This window comes from Callorhinus ursinus, unplaced genomic scaffold, assembly GCF_003265705.2.
Source record: "Callorhinus ursinus isolate GAN/ISIS: 27379988/994484 unplaced genomic scaffold, GSC_fseal_2.0 scaffold9, whole genome shotgun sequence".
Taxonomy (NCBI): domain Eukaryota; kingdom Metazoa; phylum Chordata; class Mammalia; order Carnivora; family Otariidae; genus Callorhinus; species Callorhinus ursinus.
In genome coordinates, this window is record NW_027397071.1 from 8,254,143 (window position 1) to 8,276,127 (window position 21,985).

The 21,985-nt window shown below is 36.9% G+C and overlaps 1 protein-coding gene across 10 annotated transcripts; it reads left to right on the forward strand.

The window, feature by feature from the left end:
- The first annotated feature begins 3 nt into the window (after window positions 1–3).
- On the forward strand, window positions 4–21,972 carry DRAM2 (DNA damage regulated autophagy modulator 2). Of its 10 annotated transcripts, XR_012379325.1 has the most exons (12): window positions 9–140; window positions 1,224–1,348; window positions 2,419–2,488; window positions 4,875–4,969; window positions 6,242–6,386; window positions 10,235–10,302; window positions 11,570–11,709; window positions 17,450–17,627; window positions 18,148–18,230; window positions 19,478–19,570; window positions 20,102–20,754; window positions 21,628–21,826. XR_012379325.1 is itself a non-coding variant. In XM_025872391.2 (11 exons), exons 5-11 carry the CDS (start codon window positions 6,256–6,258, stop codon window positions 20,207–20,209), a joined length of 801 nt encoding a protein of 266 aa, XP_025728176.1. In that variant the 5' UTR covers window positions 8–140; window positions 1,227–1,348; window positions 2,419–2,488; window positions 4,875–4,969; window positions 6,242–6,255; the 3' UTR covers window positions 20,210–21,972. The 10 variants fall into 10 exon arrangements, 9 of the variants coding, with proteins under 9 accessions (XP_025728180.1, XP_025728176.1, XP_073752261.1 ...); XM_025872391.2 differs by having other exon boundaries at window positions 8–140; window positions 1,227–1,348; window positions 20,102–21,972; XM_073896160.1 differs by having other exon boundaries at window positions 1,224–1,352; window positions 20,102–21,972.
- The last annotated feature ends 13 nt before the right edge of the window (window positions 21,973–21,985 follow it).

Genomic DNA, 21,985 nt, shown 5'->3' on the forward strand with positions numbered 1-21,985 from the left:
CGCTCCTCGGGGAGGTAAGCGCGCCCCAGGACAGTTCCTGGCTGCTCGGGAGCGCGCCCTAGCATCCCGCCCTGTCTCGGTCCCGCGGGCCGTCTTCGGACGCGGCGGCCAGCCCTGGCGGGCTCATCCAAGGAAACAAGGTAGGCTGAAAAGGGCCTGAGGGTGGGCCCTAGCCCCCTGTAGGGGTGTGCGTCAGAGAATGGGATTAGGCGGGTCTGGGAAGTGGAAGTCGCCCGGAGCCCCGTACCCCCAATGCCATGGCCAGCGCGCGAGTCGCGTGCCGGCTGGCCCTGCCTCCCGGGACTATACTGTGCGAAGCGCGGGAGAGGGACCCGCTGGTGGCCGGAGCGCAGGCGGGCTCCTGGGGACCTGGGGGATGGGGGCGGGGGCGGGCTGGGCTCAGGCCTCCGTGCTTCACCTCTGTCTCCCCATCCTTGGTGTCTCCTGGTTCCTCTCCCTTACTAACCCCGAGCAGGCGGAGCCAGGGTCCGCTTCCCGCATCGTTTCCGGGCCGCAGGCAAAGCCCAGTTGAGATCTGCGTCCCAGGGTTATGCGCCTCTGTAAGGAGGCAGCGGTGTAAATAATGCCTTGGGTTTTGTTTTAAGCGGCTACCGAGAACCTTCGCCCTAGTGCCACAAAAACTGCGGTTGGGTACGCGTTCCAATTTTCACTCCCGGGCTCAGATTCCTTGGTAGGGGGGGTTGGGAGCAGGTTTGAAATTGAGATCTTTGGTGACCTTGTGTTTATCCGAAGATCGTCTACCACGCGCAGTTCCGTCGCGGGGCGGACCTGAGGGGCAGAAAGGTAAATGGCTGGTCCTTTGTATCCTCACACTGTTCGTTCTTTACATTAGGATACATTTGAAAACCAGTAAACACACCGGGGAAATAATTTTTCCAGTTCTCCCAAATTTTAATTTATAAATCAGTACCCAAATGCAGTTCCGTAATTCTTGTGGCATTATCAGATTCTCCCCCATTTCTCCCCTTGTAACATTTGATCCAACTTATATATAAAAAGTTACTCCATCTTCTAGACTCTTTAGGATTTAACAATTACAACAATATCACATTTGTCAGAAGGCCAGGTTAGAGTTTAGAAAAATAACCGTTTTCTCTTATGCTTTGCTTTGGGCCTGGTGGTTCTGTGGACTTTTAAAAAGAGCTTAAGACTTTCTCTCTTCACTTGGAACATCCAGAATTTACTTTCTTATTGTTTCTTAGCAGTCACCACTTAGAGGAGACAGTATAAGGAATTAATCTTATTACCAGTGGCATTCAAACATTTGTGAAATTTAAGAATTGTAACTGCTATTCTGATTCATGGATCTTCAAAGAAAGCAGAGAAGGTAGGTGAGAGATGCAAGAATATATCTTTAAGCACTCTTGCTACTAGATGGGGGTTGTTCTTGCCTATTTTCAAAGGTTTCTTAAATCATTAACCATTAAAATTTTAATTTTGTTTACTTGGCAATTAGCCAGCCACACTTCTAGCTTTCCACTGTGAAAATATATGGGCAAAAATAGTCTTCCTTACCAAGTCAGGGCGCTTAAATTTTTCAGTTGTCATTAGCAGACTGGTAAATCATTTCAAGCCCTGCTTGTCCTCTAAACTGTCAGTTTAAACAGAACCCTCAAAGGCTGAGGAGATACAAATCCAAGATGATTCACACATGCAAAGAATTAGGTGTTGTTCCCCATCCTTGTGGCTAGTTACAGTTGTACAGAATTGATAAATCAGCTATCATTGTTATATTGTATGCCTTCTCTGTTCTACTCTAAGGAACAACCCTTTGAGATAGCTACTGTAAATCAGAATACTGTAACTCAGAGAAGCTTAGTAATTTTCCTCAAATCATACAGCTGGGACTTGATAAAGCTAGGATTTGCACTTGGGTAAAGCTGATCTCACAACTGTGTTCTTCCCGTTGCATCACATGGACTAGTTAATGTTTTATTTTGCTTAATAATAAACTATTGGTTTTTGCTCATTTTTGTCTTTCCTTTCCATAGGAGAAAATTCAGTGTTTTTCCTTTTATTTTATCTTTTTTGACATCAGCGAAAGGTGTCTAATGTGAGAAAGGATAGGAAAATTAATATCTTAGATTTATTAATTTCAGATGGTACAACATCATTATAAAACACACTAGTACACTTAACCTGATGAACACCAGGTATTGTATGGAAGTGTTGAATCACTATATTATACACTTGAAAACTAATATAACCCTGTATGTTCACCAAACTAACTTTAAAATAAAAAAATAAACACAAGTATTGGCTCTTTAAAGAAAAATAACGTATTAATAATTCTATAACATAGTGTCCTACCCATGAACAGATATTGGTGCATTGACTTGAAATTGTACGTTTAAAAGAATGTGGTTTGAAACATTTTCTTATTTTCTTTGTATATAGATTTCAGGATTTACAAAGGTGCTGGTTTGTGCAGATTTGAAGACCAATATCTTATGAGCTTATAAAACAGGTAATTCATCTTTTACAGCCTAAAAGAGGAACAACAGCCATTTATTGATCATCTGTGACAGTATTTTACATATATAAACTCATTTAGTTCTTGCATAAATCTCTGTGAAGTGGGTATTATTTTAGACCATTTAACGGTACTAAAAGCTACCACTTACTATGTATCGGTAACATGTTTCTTTACTTGTGCTTTGTCAGTACAATCCCTATAATAGCTACTCAGCATCATCCAGTAGAACTTTCCCATGTTAATGGAAATGTTCTCTATGTTCACCATCCTTTATGGTAGCCTCTAGACACATGGGGCTTTTGAGCACTTGACATGTGGCTAGTGTGACTGAAAGACTAAATTTTTAAGTTTTATTTTAGTCAATTGAAATTTTAATTTGAATAGCCACATGTGGCTAGAGCGTACTATTTTGGAACCTACTATTACTCTGAGGTCTTAGAATCTGGATAACCTGGAAAAATGGCAGTACTGTTTACTGAAATAGAAAAATGAATCTTTTTGGGGTTTAAGAAGATTTGGTTTTGGCTGTTTGTTCAATCAGAAAATATTTAGTGATTACTATAGGCAAGGCCCTCTGCTATGCTTAGTGGAGTCTCTCACCAAGGATTTTATCCACTTAAGACCTTTCCTTGTTTGTCATACTGTAGAAGACAATATCCATAAGAGATGTGCAAATCAAGTGTTCTCAGAAGAAGGAGTGCTTATTTCCGGATGCAAAGAGATTAGGAAGGGTCGAGTGTGGAGGATCGTATTTGAGCTCGATTTTAAAGAATAGGAAGGATGTGAGCAAACAAAAATGATTAAAGGAAGAGGAGGTTATGCTTCTAGCAATGAGATGGACACAATGTTTTGGAAATTCCTTTTGCCAAAACTCCTAAATGCTGGATTAGCCTTTTAAATGCATTGTAGACCTGTAGAACAGAAAGGGAAATCCCCAGGGCTAAAAGGTCAAAGAGAAAACAAACCAGAGTAGTAAACTAGCAGTGTGTCTTTTGGTTTGGCTGATAGTAGAAATAAAGCACAATTAGGGACAGGTGATAGGCTCCTCTTGCTCCCCACCCAAGGTACAGAGAAAGAATTCATAGCCCTTTGACCTCTCAGGTATACAACTCCAAGAGGCACCATTCACATGGTAGTTTGTATAAATGTGTTTCAGGGGATGTTTTTGTTCATGAAACTTAAAATGTAAATATATCTACTTGAAATTGCATAACCCATGGCCTTGGAGAACCACCTTCCCCCAAATTCAGCCTGGATCCTCAAAAAACTATACTCCATGAAAGGTGGGCTAGGGAAAATACCTCCTTCCTGGCCACAAAGAAATTTGTTCATTTTCACCCATGTCCAGGTGGGTGCGTAAAGGTACCTCTTGCGAACTTGAAACTACAGGGTCTGCCATCACTCAGATTTAAGGTTCAAATTTACATATCTACATGGTCTAGAAAACCTGAAAGTCAGGAAATTAAAGTTGGCCCCTTGGTAATGTGCCAGACCGCTTGGCAAAAATAGATATAGACCCTCCCTGGAATGATTCACCCTTAACCTAAGCCTTTTAGAATACTCCCAATTAAAATCCAAATACAAGTTCATAGTCAAAAACTATTAAACAGGTGCAAGGTTGGTGGAACCAACAAATATGAAACTAGATGCCTCTAAGGATGTTATGTTAGAATTATCCAAAATAAAATGTTTTTCAAAGAGAAGAAAGAAAGATTTAAGAAGTAATTCAAAATTTATAGAAATTGAGAATTATTGTCTCAGAAACTTATGCTGGGAAAAGCACTATAGGAATGTGGCAAGGAATTGTCATGTTTAAGTAAATTGATGAAGAAAATTGACAGAATGTTAAAGACTAAAAAGGAAAAAAAAAAAAAAACAGGAGGAGGTTATGGTAATTCAAGTAGGAAATTATTCAAATCAAGTCTATAATGGTGACTTTAGGGATAAAGGAAAAGAAACTTATTTAGCAAGATTTAAATGTACATATTTAGCAACAAGTCAGATGATCAGAGTAAATGACAAGTACAAGTCAAAAATGCTGAGATTTCATTATTTGGAAGAAGCTGAGCACATGGGAGGATCATACAGATAAGAGTTATTCTTACAAAGTTCATGGGAAATATTCAGTTTCTGTCCATCAAACTATGAGAAGATACTCCTCCAAACATGACATTATTTTCACATGCATAGGAGTAATTTCTTATAATTTGAAAGTATTTCTGTATTTATTTTTAAAAATTAAATGCATTCAGAAACATTAATGTCAAGTAATAAGTGAATTCAGAAACAACATCCTCAGTCTGGAATTTAAGAGAGAAAGTGGTGATGAGTGATATGTGTGTATTTAGGTGCTCTTTTTCTTTTCTCTCTCACGTAGGAGCTGGAAATAGAATGGTGAACAAAACGGTTGGTTCCTGCTCTGTCAGAACCTAAGGTTTAGTGAGGAAGATAAAACCAAGCAAACAAGCAACAGTTAAGTGAGATGAATGCCCTGGTCGGGGAAGTAAAGGGTGCTCTTGGAAACAAAGTAGGGACACTCAGCTCAAGCTGGAAGAGTTGGTACTTGAAAATATATAGGAGGGGCGCCTGGGTGGCTCAGTTGTTAAGCATCTGCCTTCGGCTCAGGTCATGGTCCCGGGGTCCTGGGATCGAGCCCCGCATCGGACTCCCTGCTTGGCGGGGAGACTTCTTCTCCCTCTCCCACTCCCCCTGCTTGTGTTCCCTCTCTCGTTGTGTCTCTCTCTGTCAAATAAATAAAATCTTTAAAAAAATATATATATATATAGGAGTTAACAGGTGGTAGTGAGGCTAGAGGGTGATAGCATGGTAGCCTGTTACCCAGACAGAACAGTGTATGCGAAGGTCTGCAAGTGTACAAGAGAGCATGACACATTTGAACATCTGAAAGAAGTTTGCTGTAGCCATATAGCATAGTGATTGATGTTGGAACAGAACTGCCTGAGTTTGAATTCTGTCTCTACTGAGTCCTAGCCCTGTGACCTTGGACAGTGCTCTTAACCTCTGTAATTCTGTTGTGAGAAGTAAATGAGATCATGTATTTAAGGTGATTAGTAACATGCTGACACAGTAGACACTGTGTTTGCATTTGTCACGATGATGAAGATGAAAGCTAGAGCAAGGAATTGGGAACAGAGAAGTAGCCAGAGATGAGTTACCGAAAGGTAAGTAGAGATCAGAGAATGCAAAGACCCTGTAGACTGAGTTAAGGAGGAAAGACAATTTATAAGGGCACAGGGAGGACCTGAAATATTCTTTGTAGGTGAATAGGTAGTCAGATTGGTATTTCAGAATTAGAATGATCACTCTGGTTTTAGGGTGGAGTCTAGATTGGTCATGGTCCACGCTACAGAAAGACCATTTGGGAGATTATAATAATAATCTGGCCAAGAAATGATGGTGCTTTAGGTAGAGTAGTGGCAGTGAAGATGGAGAGAAAGGGTAGATTTGAAGGAAATTTAGGAGGTTGAATAAACAGTGCTTACTACTTGATTATGTGTGAAAAGCTGGGGTAGAAAGAACGCTTCTGGATATGGCAAGTGGGTGAAGCTTGGTTCCATTTACAGAAAAACTGAAAGCAAGCAGGTGTAGTAGATGGTGTGGGGGATGATTTCAGAAGTGGAACAGCTCATGGTGATAAATACAAGATAGTGGGAGTGGGTGGCTAAAGTAGAAGAGACGAAATACTTGTGAATAATCTTCTCTAATTTGTTTTTTCTACTTCAGAAGACCTGTTTGAGATGTGGTGGTTTCAGCAAGGTCTCAGTTTCCTCCCTTCAGCCCTAGTAATTTGGACAGCTGCTGCTTTCATATTTTCGTACATTACGGCCATAACACTTCACCATGTTGACCCTGCTCTGCCTTATATCAGGTCAGTGAAATGTATTTTTTTATAGGAGACTGTTTATGCATCATTCACATTCTAACAGTGAAGCTAACATTCCACATTAACATTTTAAAATTCAGATTTTATGTTCGACATTACAACAACAAAAAGAATATAAAAAGGAAGTTGTATTTGGTTCTTTCCATGTGATAGAGAAAGGTGGAGATAGAGGGGTATGATTCACTTAGTGAATTAGTTAGTGAATTAGGACACTTTAAGTGCCTTGTCTTCCAAATAAATATTTGAGGTTGTCTCAGAAGATAGAAGTGGAATTATCTCCCCTTAAAATTAAAAAATGCTGCAAACAACAGTAATAGTATTAAAAGATAATGGTAATGACAACTATTTATCCATCTCCTTACTGTGTGCAAGGTAATGTTCTAAGCATTCTTCAGATGATAAATAATTGAATCCTTACAACTACCCTTTGAAGTAAGAATTTTTACCCCCATGTAAGAGAGAAGGAAATAAGTTATTTGTTCAAGGCCACATGACTCAGGGATGGAACCAAAATGCAGTTTGGGCAATTTGACTCTAGAGACCCTGCTTTTAACCTTTATGACATATTGTCTAGATCTTTCTGACACATTAAATATCAAAACTTATCAGTAATATTTTTGAAATTTCAAAACTAATAATGATGTAAGTATGGGCACTCATCAAAACATAATGATGTAAGTATGGGCACTCAGTTGCTTGTGCTATGTTCATAACTCTTTTTTTCCAGTTATAAAGGCAATATATACTTATTCTAACAAATTTTAAATAATACTAGACTGATTATAAAAGTAAAAAATGAAAGTCTATTTCAACCCCTCTCCAGCTCCTGCCTGTCCAGAAGTAATTAGTGGTTTGATTGATTTCCTTCCATAGTTTGTTTTGTTGTTAGAGTTGTTTCATTTATTTATTTGTTTACATTCTGAAAAATAACCTCTCCAACATAGAAAATAGTGAATTTTTAAAGGATGACAAACCAGAAGGCTAAATTTATCTTTTTAAAATATCAAGAAGAGATCAGAATGTTACCATCTACATTTGTTCCCACAGTGGTATGGTATGAAGCAAAAGATAGCAACAAATTGGCTACACTTTGGGAAGATGTACAAAAACCAAAGATATTTTAGAATTTAAGGTTCCAACTGTAGGAATAATTTGATGACTAATCACCACTGATCACCACTCTGCTAGAGGAACATGTAGCTTAAGGAGCCAGTTCATTCTTTAGTAACTTTTTAGAGAACATACATCAGTAATTCCTGAGTGCCTTTCAGCATTTTTATTTGCCGTTCGGGAACTTGTCTGCTTTCACTTTAAAGAGCTTTTAATCATTTAAGAGGCCTTTGGGTTCTTTTTCAGAGTTTCAGTTCTCTGATGGTACTGCATGTGATTTTCTGATAGTGACCTAGACACTTCCTTTTCCGTCCCTGTTCTGCCCTTTTATTTTTCTGTATTATTATAATATTATAGTATTATGTAGTATTATTACCCTGGGATCTTTCTCCAATGTTCTAATACATTTAAACTCAGTACTACTTAATTTTACTTCTCAGGCTCATTTCCTTCATTCGAAGAATGCTTAAGTTAGACTAGATGCTCTGCAAAGTTCCTTTCAGTTCCTAGACCCCATCTAAAATGTTTAATTGTTAATAGTCCCAAAAGAAATAACCAAATGTAAATTTCACTCCAAAGACAGTTCCACTGCAAATATGTTTCAGGTGTTCTCTTAGTTGGTTCAAGTAATGGATGCCCAGGTAGAATGCAGGAGATGAGTACCGGGGCACGCGAACAAATTATTGGAATTTCTGTGTATACTTTTTAATCTTGATATTTGAACTTATATAATAAATACATATATTTTGAAGTTACATAATCACACCCTTTTTCTTTTTTTTGGTGACATGTGATCAAAATAGTTTGATCACCACTGGGTTGGAGTGCTGTGCTGATGAGGTGATGGACTTGGCTGTTTTCACTTGTAGGCCAGTTTGTATCAAACTGTTCCAGAGCCGAGGCAGCCAGCCATCTTGGAAATGCATGTTTTTGTTTTTTTCTAGGATATTTTGAAACTGCAGCATCTCTTGAAATACAACTATTAAAATTTTAGGGAATCAAAATTTTTTTTCTGATTATAAGAATATATATGTATATTATTCTTGAAAATTTGAAAAGTAGAAGAAACAAACAACAAAACCATAATCCTCACTCCCTGAAGATGATCAGAGTAGCAAAATCTTTTGTTTCTTTTTTTTTTTTTAAATCTTTTGTTTCTAAAGGTACATCTTAGAGTCGAAAGGAGCAATCCTTTGAATTTATATGTGTTACTTTACTTTTCATAAACCTAAACCAAATGTTCACCAAACCTTATTGATTCCTTACCAGATGTGATTTTCCATCTCTTTTTTATTCCCATTACATTGTGTTAACTGAGATCCTTATTATCTCTTTCCTCTAGTACTTCAGTTCATGGCCAAAGACTTTGTCTTTTTCATCTTTACTGTAGTTTGAGGGAAGGGAAAGGAACTAATATTTAATGGGTGTCTCCCCTGTGTCTGCTGCTGTGCTAGATCTTAACATGTATTGTCAGTTTCATTTCCTCATGTTGAGCTGATGAGGCTGGGAGGGAATTAATGGCCCCATTTTGCAGATAAGGAACAGTTATAGAGAGATACAAGAGCATACCCAAGGTTCCACAGTAAATGGTAGGTGGGCTGTTATCTGGACCTGTGTTTTCCCTGCTGCCCTGAAGCACAAGCATGTAAGCCGATGTATCGCAATACATTGTGATCAGTGATTTTAACAGAAGTCTGGACAGAATGCTCTGCGAGTCCTCATTCTGCTAGAGGAGTTGGCCAAGGCTTTGGAGGGTAGGGAAAAATTGGTCTCACATGGAAGATCCAAGAGGGGAAGGGCTTTGTCTCTTTTACTAACCACTATACTTCTGTCCCTAAAATACTGTCAGGCACATAGTAGGTGCTTGATAAATGTTTTTTAAATTAACAGGAAATGATTAGGTATTAATTGATTTGTAGACAGGGTCAACAAACATGACAAAAGCAGAGTTGTGAAAGGACCTATAGTGTTTAGGGAACATTCAAGTGGGACAGAGGAACATACCTGGCCAATTTATAGAAGTTAGTAACACAGCCCTAACATACCCAGGATAGATTTGGTTTTTTAAATTTTTTTATTTGTATATATTTTTAAGATTTTTATTTATTTGAGAGAGAGAAAAAACAAGCGGGGCGGAGGGGCAGAGGGAGAGGGAGAAGCCGGCTCCCCACTGAGCAGGGAGCCTGATGTAAGACTCGATCCCAGGACCTTGGGATCATGACCTGAGCCAAAGGCAGACACTTAACTGACTGAGCCACCCAGGCACCCAGGTTTGTTTTTTGTTTTTTTTAAATCAATTTCTATTGATTTCTGTTATCTGAAAAAGAAATAATCTCAAGTGATATGAGATAAAAGTGAACTAGGGCACCTGGGTGGCTCTGTCGGTTAAGCGTCTGCCTTGGCTCAGGTCATGATCCCAGGGTCCTGGGATTGAGTCCCGCATCAGGCTCCCTGCTCAACGGGGAGTCGGCTTCTCCCTCTCACTCTCCCTCTGTGTTCTCCCTCTCTCTCTCTCAAATAAAATCTTTAAAAAAAAAAAAAGTGAACTAGATAAGTACTGTGAGCTTGAACTGTCATGTTCTCCTAAAATTATTTGAGTTGAACTTACAAATGTGTAAAAAGATACAGGATTTGAAGTAACCCATTATTTCTTATTCTTTAGAAAAAATAACACATGTATATTTAGTGTGAGAAATCCACATACCTTCTTCTTTTTCTTTCAGTGACACTGGTACAGTAGCTCCAGAAAAATGCTTGTTTGGGGCAATGTTAAATATTGCCGCAGTTTTGTGTAAGTAATGGGAATTGTTTTAAAAATCAAAATTAATAGTGAAATTGCTCTTTCCTTCTTTAAACACTTGTGTTACTTGTTTTAGTTTCTGGTTATACCTGAGGGAATGTTATCACTAAATTCTTGGTCCCAGATAATGTTCCTTTTAAAAGAAAAGCAATTTCTAAAATGCTAAATTATAGAAATAAATCCTTAAAAAATATCTATAAGGCTATTTGACTACTCATCCAAATAGAAGTTGTAAAGTATAACCAAATATTTCTTGAGACCTTAAGTGGATTTCTTAAGTGACCAGTAGAGGACAAAAAGCTATAAACACACCGACCACAACTAACACCAACTAAATTTATTTAGGATAAACAATTTAGAAGTTTAAGAGTAGCAGTGGAACCGTGTTTTGATTTTTGAACGGTGTTCTAACACCAAAGGAATGGAATTCTACTGTATTTTACATTCCTGTTCATTATTTATTTTTTGAATCAAACTTTTATTAATGATTAAAATATTTTTTCCATCAATTGTGATTGTTTTAAATATTTGAACTCTTCCATATCATATTTATTATCTGTTTGGATCAAAAATTTATGTCAAGGAAATGAATGATTCAGTGCATAGAAGTTCACCTTATGACTAAAGTTTTCAAAAACATTTCTACAAAAGCATATCTCTGTTTTATTTTCTACACTTCTGAGTTCTTTGGCAATATTTTTGCAATGGAAAATTTTATTTGATTTGACCCTTTCTTGACTAACAAGGATGGTAAAGTGGGTGTTTTTGTTTTCTGTGTAATCAACTGCTATACCTGATTGAACCAAGTTGTAATAATTTGAAATAAAATGCAATGGGAGTGAGGCAAATCACCTTTTGGTGTTTTTTTTTGCTGGTACCCATTTTATCCATATTTTAGCAATAATTACTTTAAACTTTAATGCTAATCATATAGGATATTTTGTTTTATATAAAACTTATCATTAGAAATTGTCAGAAAACATCAGACTTATCTCTTAAATTTTATCATAAATATTTGTAAATGTGAGGCCCATGGGAGGCCAGTGCCTTTCAGTCACACAGAGATATTACTGGTTCCATAATGCAACCTTAAAAGTTCTTTAAAATCAACAGTTGTTTCTGCTTTTCGTTTTTTCTCTTCTCTCAAATTAAATTTGAAAGGAAGATATATGTTAGGTGACCTTTGTTAACTCTTTGTTGGCAACTTTATTCCCTGCTTACTTATTACTTTGTTGTTTTTCGGATTATCTCTTCCCAGGCATTGCTACCATTTATGTTCGTTACAAGCAAGTTCATGCCCTGAATCCTGAAGAGAGTCGTATCATCAAATTAAACAAGGCTGGCCTTGTACTTGGCTTACTGAGTTGTTTTGGACTTTCTGTTGTGGCAAACTTCCAGGTTTGTGTTTTAGCTCAGCATAGGTATTTTCCTGAGGTACATAAATTAATACATGTTAAAAAGGAAATCTGAAACATTCAGTTACACACTGTTATTGTTTCTTTGCCTTAACCAAGTAGAATCCAGGCGCCTGGGTGGTTCAGTTGGTTAAGCAACTGCCTTCGGCTCAGGTCATGATCCTGGAGTCCCGGGATCGAGCCCTGCATTGGGCTCCCTGCTCAGCAGGGAGTCTGCTTCTCCCTCTGACCCTCCCCCCTCTCATGTGCTCTCTCTCTCTCATTCTCTCTGTCTCAAATAAATAAATAAAATCTTTAAAAAACAAAAAAACAAAAAAAAAACAAAGTAGAATCCCCTGCCTTGAAATTATTTGACCTTCTTCGGGATCACTACATACACAATTAGAACAATTCATTCTTAGTAAGCTCCTGAACACCTATAAATTATTCTGACCTTTTAAGGATTCACAGGACTCTATTAGATTCTTCATTACTGCTTAGTTGGAGATTACGCCAAGACCAGAGAGAATTGATATAAATTAGAAGTGACACAATTATAGATTTAAACTTAAAAAAATATATATATATGAGAGGGGCACCTGGCTGGCTCATTTGATAGAGCATACAGCTCTTGATCTCGGGGTTGTGAGTTCGAGCCCCGTGTTGGGTGTAGAGATTACTTAAAAATAAAGATCTTTGAAAAAAAAAATGCCTAACAAGTTACACTCATTTACCTATTTTATATTCTTGTTTAGATGTTCCCATCGATCACCTCTATTTCTAGGTGCTCAGCCCCTCATATGAGGAGGTAAAGGGAGGATATAAAGCTTTTCCAGATTTTTCTCAGGGAATTCTTTTTTTTTTTTAAGATTTTATTTATTTATTTGAGATAGCGAGAACGAGAGAGATAGAGCACGAGCAGGGGGTAGGGCAGAGGGAGAGGGAGAAGCAGGCTCCCTGCTAAGCAGGGAGCCTGATGTGGGACTCGATCCCAGGACCCTGGGATCATGACCTGAGCCAAAGGCAGACGCTTAACCGACTGAGCCACCCAGGTGCCCCTTCTCAGGGAATTCTTAAAGTAGCAGGTTAACCTTCACAAATATTTGCAAACTCTTCACATTCCTTTCTACTGACATTCTTTCAGATGAGTCTTCGGTAATACCAGCTGTATCCCAGGCATATAGGTGTTGTTTTTTTTTTTTTTTTTTTTGATTAATCTCTCTGCAGTCTTCAAAGTTTCAGTTTAGACATCTGATAACCTATTTAGACATCTAGTAACTATTTATACACACTCATACAGATACACATATAGAGGCATATTCATGCATCCACTCCGGGTATTTCTGGCTGATAAACGGCTTTCCTCCCACAATGATTTAAGGCGCAGACACTATCCATCGGTGAGCTTTCCCATTCTCTAAGTCCTTATCATCCTCTGCATCCAGCTGATTGAAACAGTCAAAGAGAATATACAGAAATCACACCTGCTTCTTAACAACCTTGACCTGGCAGTGACTCACATCATTCTACTAACATTTATTTGCTAGACACAAGAGGGGCTGGGAAATGAAGTCTTTCTGAGCATCAGTTCCTGGGGCAACTCCATACTATGGAAGGGACACAAAATTTTTGATGGCTAGCTAGCTAGCTGTCTTTGCCACAAAGAGGATCCTGCCTTCACTAATCAGTTTCTAAAGCTCAGCGTTAAAAATATGTTTTGGGGAATTTTTAGTATATGGATAGTGAGTCTTTGTTCCAGTTGTCACTTTATCAATTATCTCTCATCTCTGTATGGTAAAAATGAATCCCAAAGTGACCTCCACACTTAAGATGCTACCTCTGTTAGTAACTGATATTTGTTTATGCGATCCAGTAAATTCCAATGGCAGTTCTTGATTGTAACCTGTGCACTCTGCCTTTCTACCTTTTCCTCATTTGCCTACAAAAATGGTTTATATACTTTTTTTGCTGTGTTCCTTTTAGCTTTCATTCTAGTTAATCTTCACCACAGGGGTCCCTGGGCCTTTTAATTTTGAATCAAATTCCTTTTTTCTCTCTCCATCACATCTCTTTTCATGCAACTTTGGACCTGTTGAATTTCCTCTGCATCCTTCACTGATGGCTTCATTGCTGGGCCCTATTTATAAGCAGACTCTATGACAGTACCCCGATATCCTTCCTTCCTTTCTCATGTAAACTTTTACTGTTTATTTTAAGTGGTGAGTGCATTGCCCCCGCCTCTTCCCACTTCTGTCTTGCAGAAACAATCTCAAGTTACAGAGTTTGACTTGGAAGAGACTCTAGCACTGTGTTTTAAAGTAGGGGCTTGTTGGTTTTACCCCTTAAACATTTCTTGAAAACATCTGCTTCTCTTCATTTCCATCTCCGCTTGCTTTCCCTACCATCTCCTCAACCAGATCAGATTTCATTATCTCTCGTAGCCTGGCCTGCTACCATAGCCTCCTAAATACTTCCTCTGCCTTCACTCTTAACATCCCTTTCATTTAATATGGCAGCCAGTGTAATCTTTTGGAATTATATATATATCTCACTCTGTTTCCCTGTACCCCTGCTTAAAGCTGAACAGCACCAAAGTTCCATGAAAAGAGATGTAATCAAGAGAGAAAAAGGAATTTGATGAACTGCCAAACTGCTTGATTAATTCAAAGGTCTTGCATGATCTGGCTGCATGATCTACTTCTCCAGCCTCGTTCTACATCATTCCCCTTCTTAATATCCTCCCTTGTATATAACACTGGACTTTCTTTGTTCCTTAAATAAGACAAGTTTATTTTACTCCATTTCACATGTTTCTTTTGTTGGACATTTCACAACCCCAAACCTAAATAGATCTAGGTGTCTTCAACATCTCTGTGCAAACTACTTCCTCAGGGAGGTCTTCTCTGTGACTAGACTTGTTCCTATATAGTTCGAGTTTTCTTTATTTGTATTTGTGTTCTCTAAGCCTCTGGAAACAAATTCTTCACAGCACTTAGTATAGTCTAATTTTATATCTATGGTTTCTAAAAATTTTAGTTGATCTATTTCTCCATTAATTCTAAGCACAATGGTTTTGTTCACCATTGTATATTCAGCACCTAACGTAGCACTTCGAACAAAGATGTTCTCATTGTTTAGTGACTTATTAAGGAGGCCAAAGGGACTATGCATGATGGATAAAAATTCTCTTGCTTTTACTGTGGTTGTCTACGCTTAAAGAGACCCAATGGGATTTGAAAAAATCTGCCTTAAAAAACACAAATTTAATTTCTTTGAAAACAACTGTATATACTAATATTCAGCAAAACAAACATATGCTAAGAGTCCTCAGTGTCCATTTAGAGGAATTTTTCCCCCCCTCGGACATTTATCCTCGAGGAAACTTGGAAGGGATAAGTAAACAGAAATCTATATTAATTTCATAGGGCTGCCATAACAAAATACTATAAATTGAGTGGCTTGTAATAACGGAAATTTATTCCCTCAAAGTTCAGGAGGCCAGAAGTCTAAAACCAAGATGTTAGTAGGGATAGTTCCCTTTTGGGGACACATGCCTCTTTTCTAGTTTCCAGTGGTTACCAGTAATCCTTGGTATTGTGTGGCTCATGGCAACATAATTCTATGATATGTGCCTCTGTTGTCACATGCCATTCTTTCTTCCTATAAAATTTATCCTCAAGGAAACTTTGGAGAGAGAGGATAAGTAAGCAGGAGATTAGTTCCTAAGTTTCATTAACTGCTTGTAGGTAAAGATTACAGACCGTTGAATATTTATAAGTTCTTTATCAGACATTTGCTCCTGACCACACATATCTCTGTAATTTTTCTTGTCTTTGTCAAAGGATAAGTTTTTGTCTTTGTTTTGTGAAAGGATATATTTTTAAAGAGGATAAAATAATGACTTTTGCACATGGGCCAAAGATTTTATTTAACTTATTAATTAATGAGGGAAATAGTAGGTATTACAAATCAGCCCAAAAGAAAAGTCAAGGTGCCACACGTTTGTAGTCAGATAGGGAATGCTAAAATAAATTTATGATGTAAAACTGGTCATTATTCACAGAGTGATAATAACATTCAAAAAGACACAACTTGCGTTTGTATAGATATGGATTATTTGCCTTACTATCAGTTTTCTATAAGTTAACTTTCGTCTCTACACATAACTTCTATCATGACGGAATTTTTTTGTGAAAAATAGCCTAATCAGAGCCAAGTAAAACTCACATTCGTGTAGAACCAGCCCCAGAGGCTCTAACATTCCACTGGAAAAATACTCCCTGGCCTATTTCGAGATCTTTTGCTGTTCCCCTGGTCTCTAAAATGACAAAATTGAATGTACAAGCAGAAGTACTGCCAGTTAAAACCAGTTTTAAATGCCTTTATTTTTAATTATAAAAATACAGTAATAAGCACTCTCCATTCTTTATTTTTACTTTCTAATTCACAGGATTTTGTTGTTGGGACTGATCACAGGTGGACATCAATCAGGCTATATCTGTATTTACCTTCATCAATACATATGAGAATTTTTTTTTTTTTAGGAAAAATTCACCTCCTTGTAGCCCTAAAATAGTTAATTTCATTTTTGCCTATATTTTTCTAGCCTTTATTCATATGTATAGATAAATTCCCATAAGAAGATAATACCATTTTGTTTTATGTTTTACGGGTGCTGAAGTTTTTTTTCTTTGTTACTCAAAGTGGTAATAGCAATGCATTTTTTTTCCCTTCCCAGTACTCATAACTTATTGCCAGTTATAACACCACAAACTGAATCAAAATAGCCCTTCCTCTCCAAAAGAAAATGAATGGCTTTGGCAAAAACATTACTATCTTTTACTTCTTATAGCTTCAACTAAGAAAATTGGGCTCTATGTTTGTGAATTAGCACAGTCGATTGTGAAAGAAGGGACCCAAGCCCTAACCTCTCTCCTCTTGTTACCCCATCATACACTCTCTGCCAGGTGCTCTATGGTGCCTTCTCAACCAAGTGAAATACAGACTGCATCACCTTCAGAAACTAGAGTGGTTCAACCAAAAACGTTTGTAGAATTTTTGGAGAGCTTGTCACTTTTAAGCAGAGGGTACATGTGATAAAAAGTAAAATGTAAATGGATACTGATGAGTGAGGTAAAGGAGAAAAGAATTGGAATTTATCAAAACCAATCAGTGAGAGCCAAGAGGGAATGCTTTAATTTTTTGACCTTTCAATTGCACTTAGATTTAAATTAGATTTTAGTTGAAACTCCCTCCCTCCAGTTTCCCAACCATCTTGATCCTCCTTTACCAGGCACTACTCTTTTTCTATAACCCTTATTACCATCTAGCATACGATGGACTTTACTTATTTCTAAAGTTTATCACTTATTGTTTGTGCTTCTTCACTTGAATGTAAACTCTAAAGGCCAGATTTTTGTCTGTTTTGTTCACTAATATATCTGAGTTCTTAGAACAGTGCTTGACACAGAAAAGGTACCCAAATAAACCTATTATTCAATGAGTAAATGAATAATTACTGTCATATTTTCAGTAGTGACATATGAACAGTTTGGTTTACTGTAATCTGGCTTTTGTGGAGTACTCTGACAGAGAATTGCTTCAGGAAGTAATCTCTAGAATTCACAGTGCTTTTCCATTCAGTGACTGTTCTTTTGAGATCACTAGCTTGTGCTTTCAAATATTGTGTTGGCAATATGTTTTGAGGTGCCCTTATTTACTTATTTCTTCTTTCTACCTCTCAGAAAACAGCCTTTTTTGTTGTGCATGTATGTGGAGCTGTGCTCACCTTTGGTATGGGCTCGTTATACATGTTCGTTCAGACCATCCTTTCCTACCAAATGCAGCCCAAAATTCATGGCAAACAAGTCTTCTGGATCAGACTACTGGTGGTTATCTGGTGTGGAGTAAGTGCATTTAGCAGTATCCTTTGCTGTAAAATGTGGCTATACTTGGAAGGGAATTGAGTAACAGAATATAAGTGAACACTGTTGGCATATTATGAGCAGGCATTTTGTGGGTGAGATTCTTGGGTTAGTAACCCTAAATTAAAGGACTTGAAACATGAAATTCAAATTTTACGTAGGATCTCAGTAATTGAGCTGGGAACAAAGATAAGATTTAGCCTGATCATACTCACCTCAGAGATAGGAAGGATGAGTTAACGCCCTCCCGAGAACAATTATGTAGCAGAATCTTAGGCTAGTGCTGCTGATTTACTGAGCAAAGAGGGATTACCTATGCAAACCATTTCATAGTAATCCTCCGGGTACATTTTAATTTTCACTACTGCTGTATAATACCTAGTCTTTCAGAAAATGGGTTTGGACCTTGGAAACATGTGTGAGTAATCCTTGTGGACCTTTAAAGTGATTTTTATTTTGAATCTAATTTAAGCTTACAGGTTTTCTCTGAGATTTTCCTTGACTTACTTTTTTTATAGTGCTAACTTGCTCATCCCTTTTGTACAGTGGGAATTTCGGCAAAGATATCGTACAGAAACTCCATTGGAACCCTGAGGACAGAGTAAGAACTTGGAATCTATAAAACTTAGTTTAATTATATTAAAGATAACTATTTTGGTTGATTTTGATGTATTTTTCATGTCATCACTAAAAAAATGATACTTTTTCAGTAGAATAATCATTTTGTTAAATTAGGATTATTTTCTATGTATGATTGAGTTTATGTAGCACCACCTATATTCTTCTGTCACGTTTCAACAGTGAACGTTTTCAAGATACAAAGAGAATTGTGATGGCAAAGAGTTTTCTCAGAAATTGACTCCTCTAAATATGTATATAATGTACAACATACCCAACTGAGATCTTTTATTATTGGAATACTTGTTTTCTGAATTACCATCTAGAGATTTATTATTATGGACTCTGCATTTGGGTTCTAATATAGTGGATATCTGAGTGGAGATAACATCTTTGACCCTGAGGAAAAAAAGAGGAGGGATATATACTAGCTAGATGATAAAATAAGTTCATCTGTTTTCACAAACCTTACAGTGGCATTTCATTTTGAATTAGTTTTAAAGAATTAGCCCTGGATGGGACATGTTTGTGAGAATGAAAGAATGAAATAATTTACTAGTTTCCCTCAGTTATAATCCATATATTATTTAATGCTCTAAAAATAACACAAGTTTATCATGAGCATTTTTTACTGACATTTTTAGTGGCATTTAATGAATCTTATGGCTGTGGGAAAGGGAGTAACTTCCTGATTATAGAGTAGAGGTTCTCCTGTTCTTAGTTCTTCAAATGGAAATTTTTTTGCTCTGGAGGAGGTTATGATAGCTAGATCATTTAGGAGGACTTTCCTAATGTCTTTCTTTAATTCTTGAGATATGTTCAATAAATTAAGGGTTGTTTTGTTTTGTTTTCCAGAAAGTTCAGATATAGAATTATTTATAAAAGATAAATAGAATTAAGTTTTTAAACAAACCTTATTTTAGACAGTTTTGTATCTACAGAAAATTGTGAAAATAGTGCACAGAGTTCTATGTTATCAATATATTCTGTACCTGCCTCTTTTAGTAACATCTTTAATTAATATGGCATGTTTGTTACAATTAATAAACTCATGGATACATTTTTAACAAAAGGCCATAGTGTATTAATATGTCCTTAGTGTTTACCTGATGTCCTTTGAATTTCAGAAGGCAGATTGGTTTACAGGTTTTATGGGTCTTTTATTTGAGAGAAATTCTAGATCATTCAGATGAAATTTCACAATTATTTTTTTTTCCGTTGTCACTCAAGGGTTATGTGCTTCACATGATCACCACTGCAGCGGAATGGTCTATGTCTTTCTCCTTCTTTGGTTTTTTCCTGACTTACATCCGTGATTTTCAGGTAAGAAAACACAGCATTAGATTTACACAAACTTCCCTCAGGTGGAACAAAAGAAGTTGCTATAGTCAAGTCTCCAACCTTTCTGAAAATTAACTTCATAAGCAGCGATGCCAGAAGACAAGCCTCTCAGGTAAATCATTTCTGTTTGGCGAAGTAGTGTGTTGTTAGTAAGGGGTTCAACCTTGAAAATAGGATTGTAAAACAAGTAAGCAGAAAACTTTTCACAGAATTTTCATCAACTCTGCCTGTTTACGTAGGCTATCCTCAACATTTAGTTTCACTGATTCCTTTTAGTAACCAAAGAAAAATGAAGAACTTCTGAGTAGGAAAACTTGGTTTACCTAACTGTTGATACTACAGATGATACCTTTGGCAGTACAACATCTGTCTCAATCTTGTTATTCATTAGAATTGATTTACATCTCCAATCCCACAAATATTCTTCAGAACATATTGAAGATGTGATGTTGAAGACATTGAAGATGTCTTTAAGGAACAAACGCCTATATATAATTTTCTTTTCTGTTACAGAAAATTTCTTTACGAGTGGAAGCCAATTTACATGGATTAACTCTCTATGACACTGCTCCTTGCCCTGTGAACAATGAACGAACACGGCTGCTTTCCAGAGATTTATGATGAAGGGATAAAATATATCTGTGATGATTATGATTCTCAGGGATTGGGGGAAATGTTCATGAAAGTTCCTTATTCTGCTCTGAAATTTTTAACCAGTTAATCAAGGCTGACAGTGATGTTGATGAATACTGATAATCAAGAGACATAAATAAAGCCATTTCACAAGTTATTTTAAAGGATATCTTCAAGAAGACCACGTAAAAACATTTATGCCTATACTTTTTTAATCCCAGAAAATAAAACCAAAGGACTACAACACTGTAGATTTTTTTTCTACTTTATTTAAGAGAAACAACAAGAAGTGCACCAAGCAGTCTACAAAATCCAGCCTTTCATATTTTCTAAATCATTGTAAACCATGTTTTGTTTGGAGCACTTTTATAAGAGATATTTTCCAGGACCCCAGATAATCCACATTGCTCAACAGCTCCTTTAGAATTGGATTTTGAAATAATAGTTTTACCATATCAGTACATTTCTTACAGTCTTTATAAAATGTTTTTCTTCTGGAATCCACTTATTAAGGGGAGCAGACCTGAATTCATGTAAGTGCTTTCATTACTTAAGCTTTGCACAGGTGATTCTCTAGGTATGGACTTGATTCCTGCCACAAAGCCAAATACTATGCCAAGTGGTCTGTCACACACACTTGCAATAGTTTCATGAAGCTTAGTCTCTGAAATGAGATTTTAACCACTAATGCATGAGAGAAGTAGCTATAGGCAGATTTACTTCAGTTGTGTTTTACATAAAATAAGGGTTCGTGTTCATACATAAGGCTGAGAAGTTTGTGAATAACAGCAGATATGATTAATGTAAGTTACCACAAACTGCAGTCAAGAGCTTCTTAGATTTTCATTTATAGCATATTATAATTATTTATAAAAGTAGTCTTGAATGGGCAGATATTCACTGGGGCCTTTTAAACAGGGTGTGAACTTTGTAGAACCCAAATTCTAAAGGACAAAATCAGTCCAAAAAAAAAAAGTACAAAATAATTGTGATATAGGTATCCACCAAAATGGTTTTCTTTCTCTCTGTCATGCAAATGATCATATAGCTTCTACTTGGATCCCTATCTGTGCAGATTAAGGGTGGTTTACAGATCCCAGATAAAACTCAAATTCAAATTACTCATCCAGAAAGTGCTCAGTGACTGGTTCTCAGAAGAATCTTTGAAGAAGATTAACAAGGTTTATCATTTTAGAAGAAATGATTCTGTAGCCAAAATAAAAAATGGTGAGAACAAATTTAAAGTACAAAGAAGGAGCGCTTTTAAAGGAAAATGGATATATGGTGGAACCAGATCTCAATTAGGAATAAGTTGCTAGATAGAAGACTATGTAAATAATATTTCTGAAGACTTCTGGACTAATAAGACAAAGTGGAATAAAATACTGATTATGTATATCATGCAGGAGTGAACATGGGAGATATTTCAGTAAACACTGATTCATTGAAATCTGGCATCACTAGAAAAAAAATGGTTATAAACCATGAAAAATTTCTGTCATGCCGCAGAAAATGATGGTGCAGCCATACCTGAGAAACAGCCTTCAGTCCTGACTCCTGTACATCAGGGAAGATGAAATTCAAGTTGTGAAGGACCACAGCATGGTGAGAGAGGAATTGATAGAATCGAAGTTTATAAATTATATGTGGGGAGGATGGCATAGGGAAAAACTTGGATTTACAGGTCCATACTAGAATATTAGGCTTAGAAATGTGCACTAACACATTAAAGAAGTTATTTTAAAACAAAATGTTACTCTGATA

What these genes read in the sequence shown, in the direction of transcription:
- DRAM2 (XM_025872395.2), top strand. Translation starts at nt 6,256, where the DNA reads ATGTGGTGGTTTCAGCAAGGTCTCAGTTTCCTCCCTTCAGCCCTAGTA. An exon ending in CCTGCTCTGCCTTATATCAG is followed by an intron (nt 6,387 to 10,234) that starts GTCAGTGAAATG and finishes TTTTTCTTTCAG; the next exon opens with TGACACTGGTACAGTAGCTC. An exon ending in CTTACATCCGTGATTTTCAG is followed by an intron (nt 19,571 to 20,101) that starts GTAAGAAAACAC and finishes TTTCTGTTACAG; the next exon opens with AAAATTTCTTTACGAGTGGA.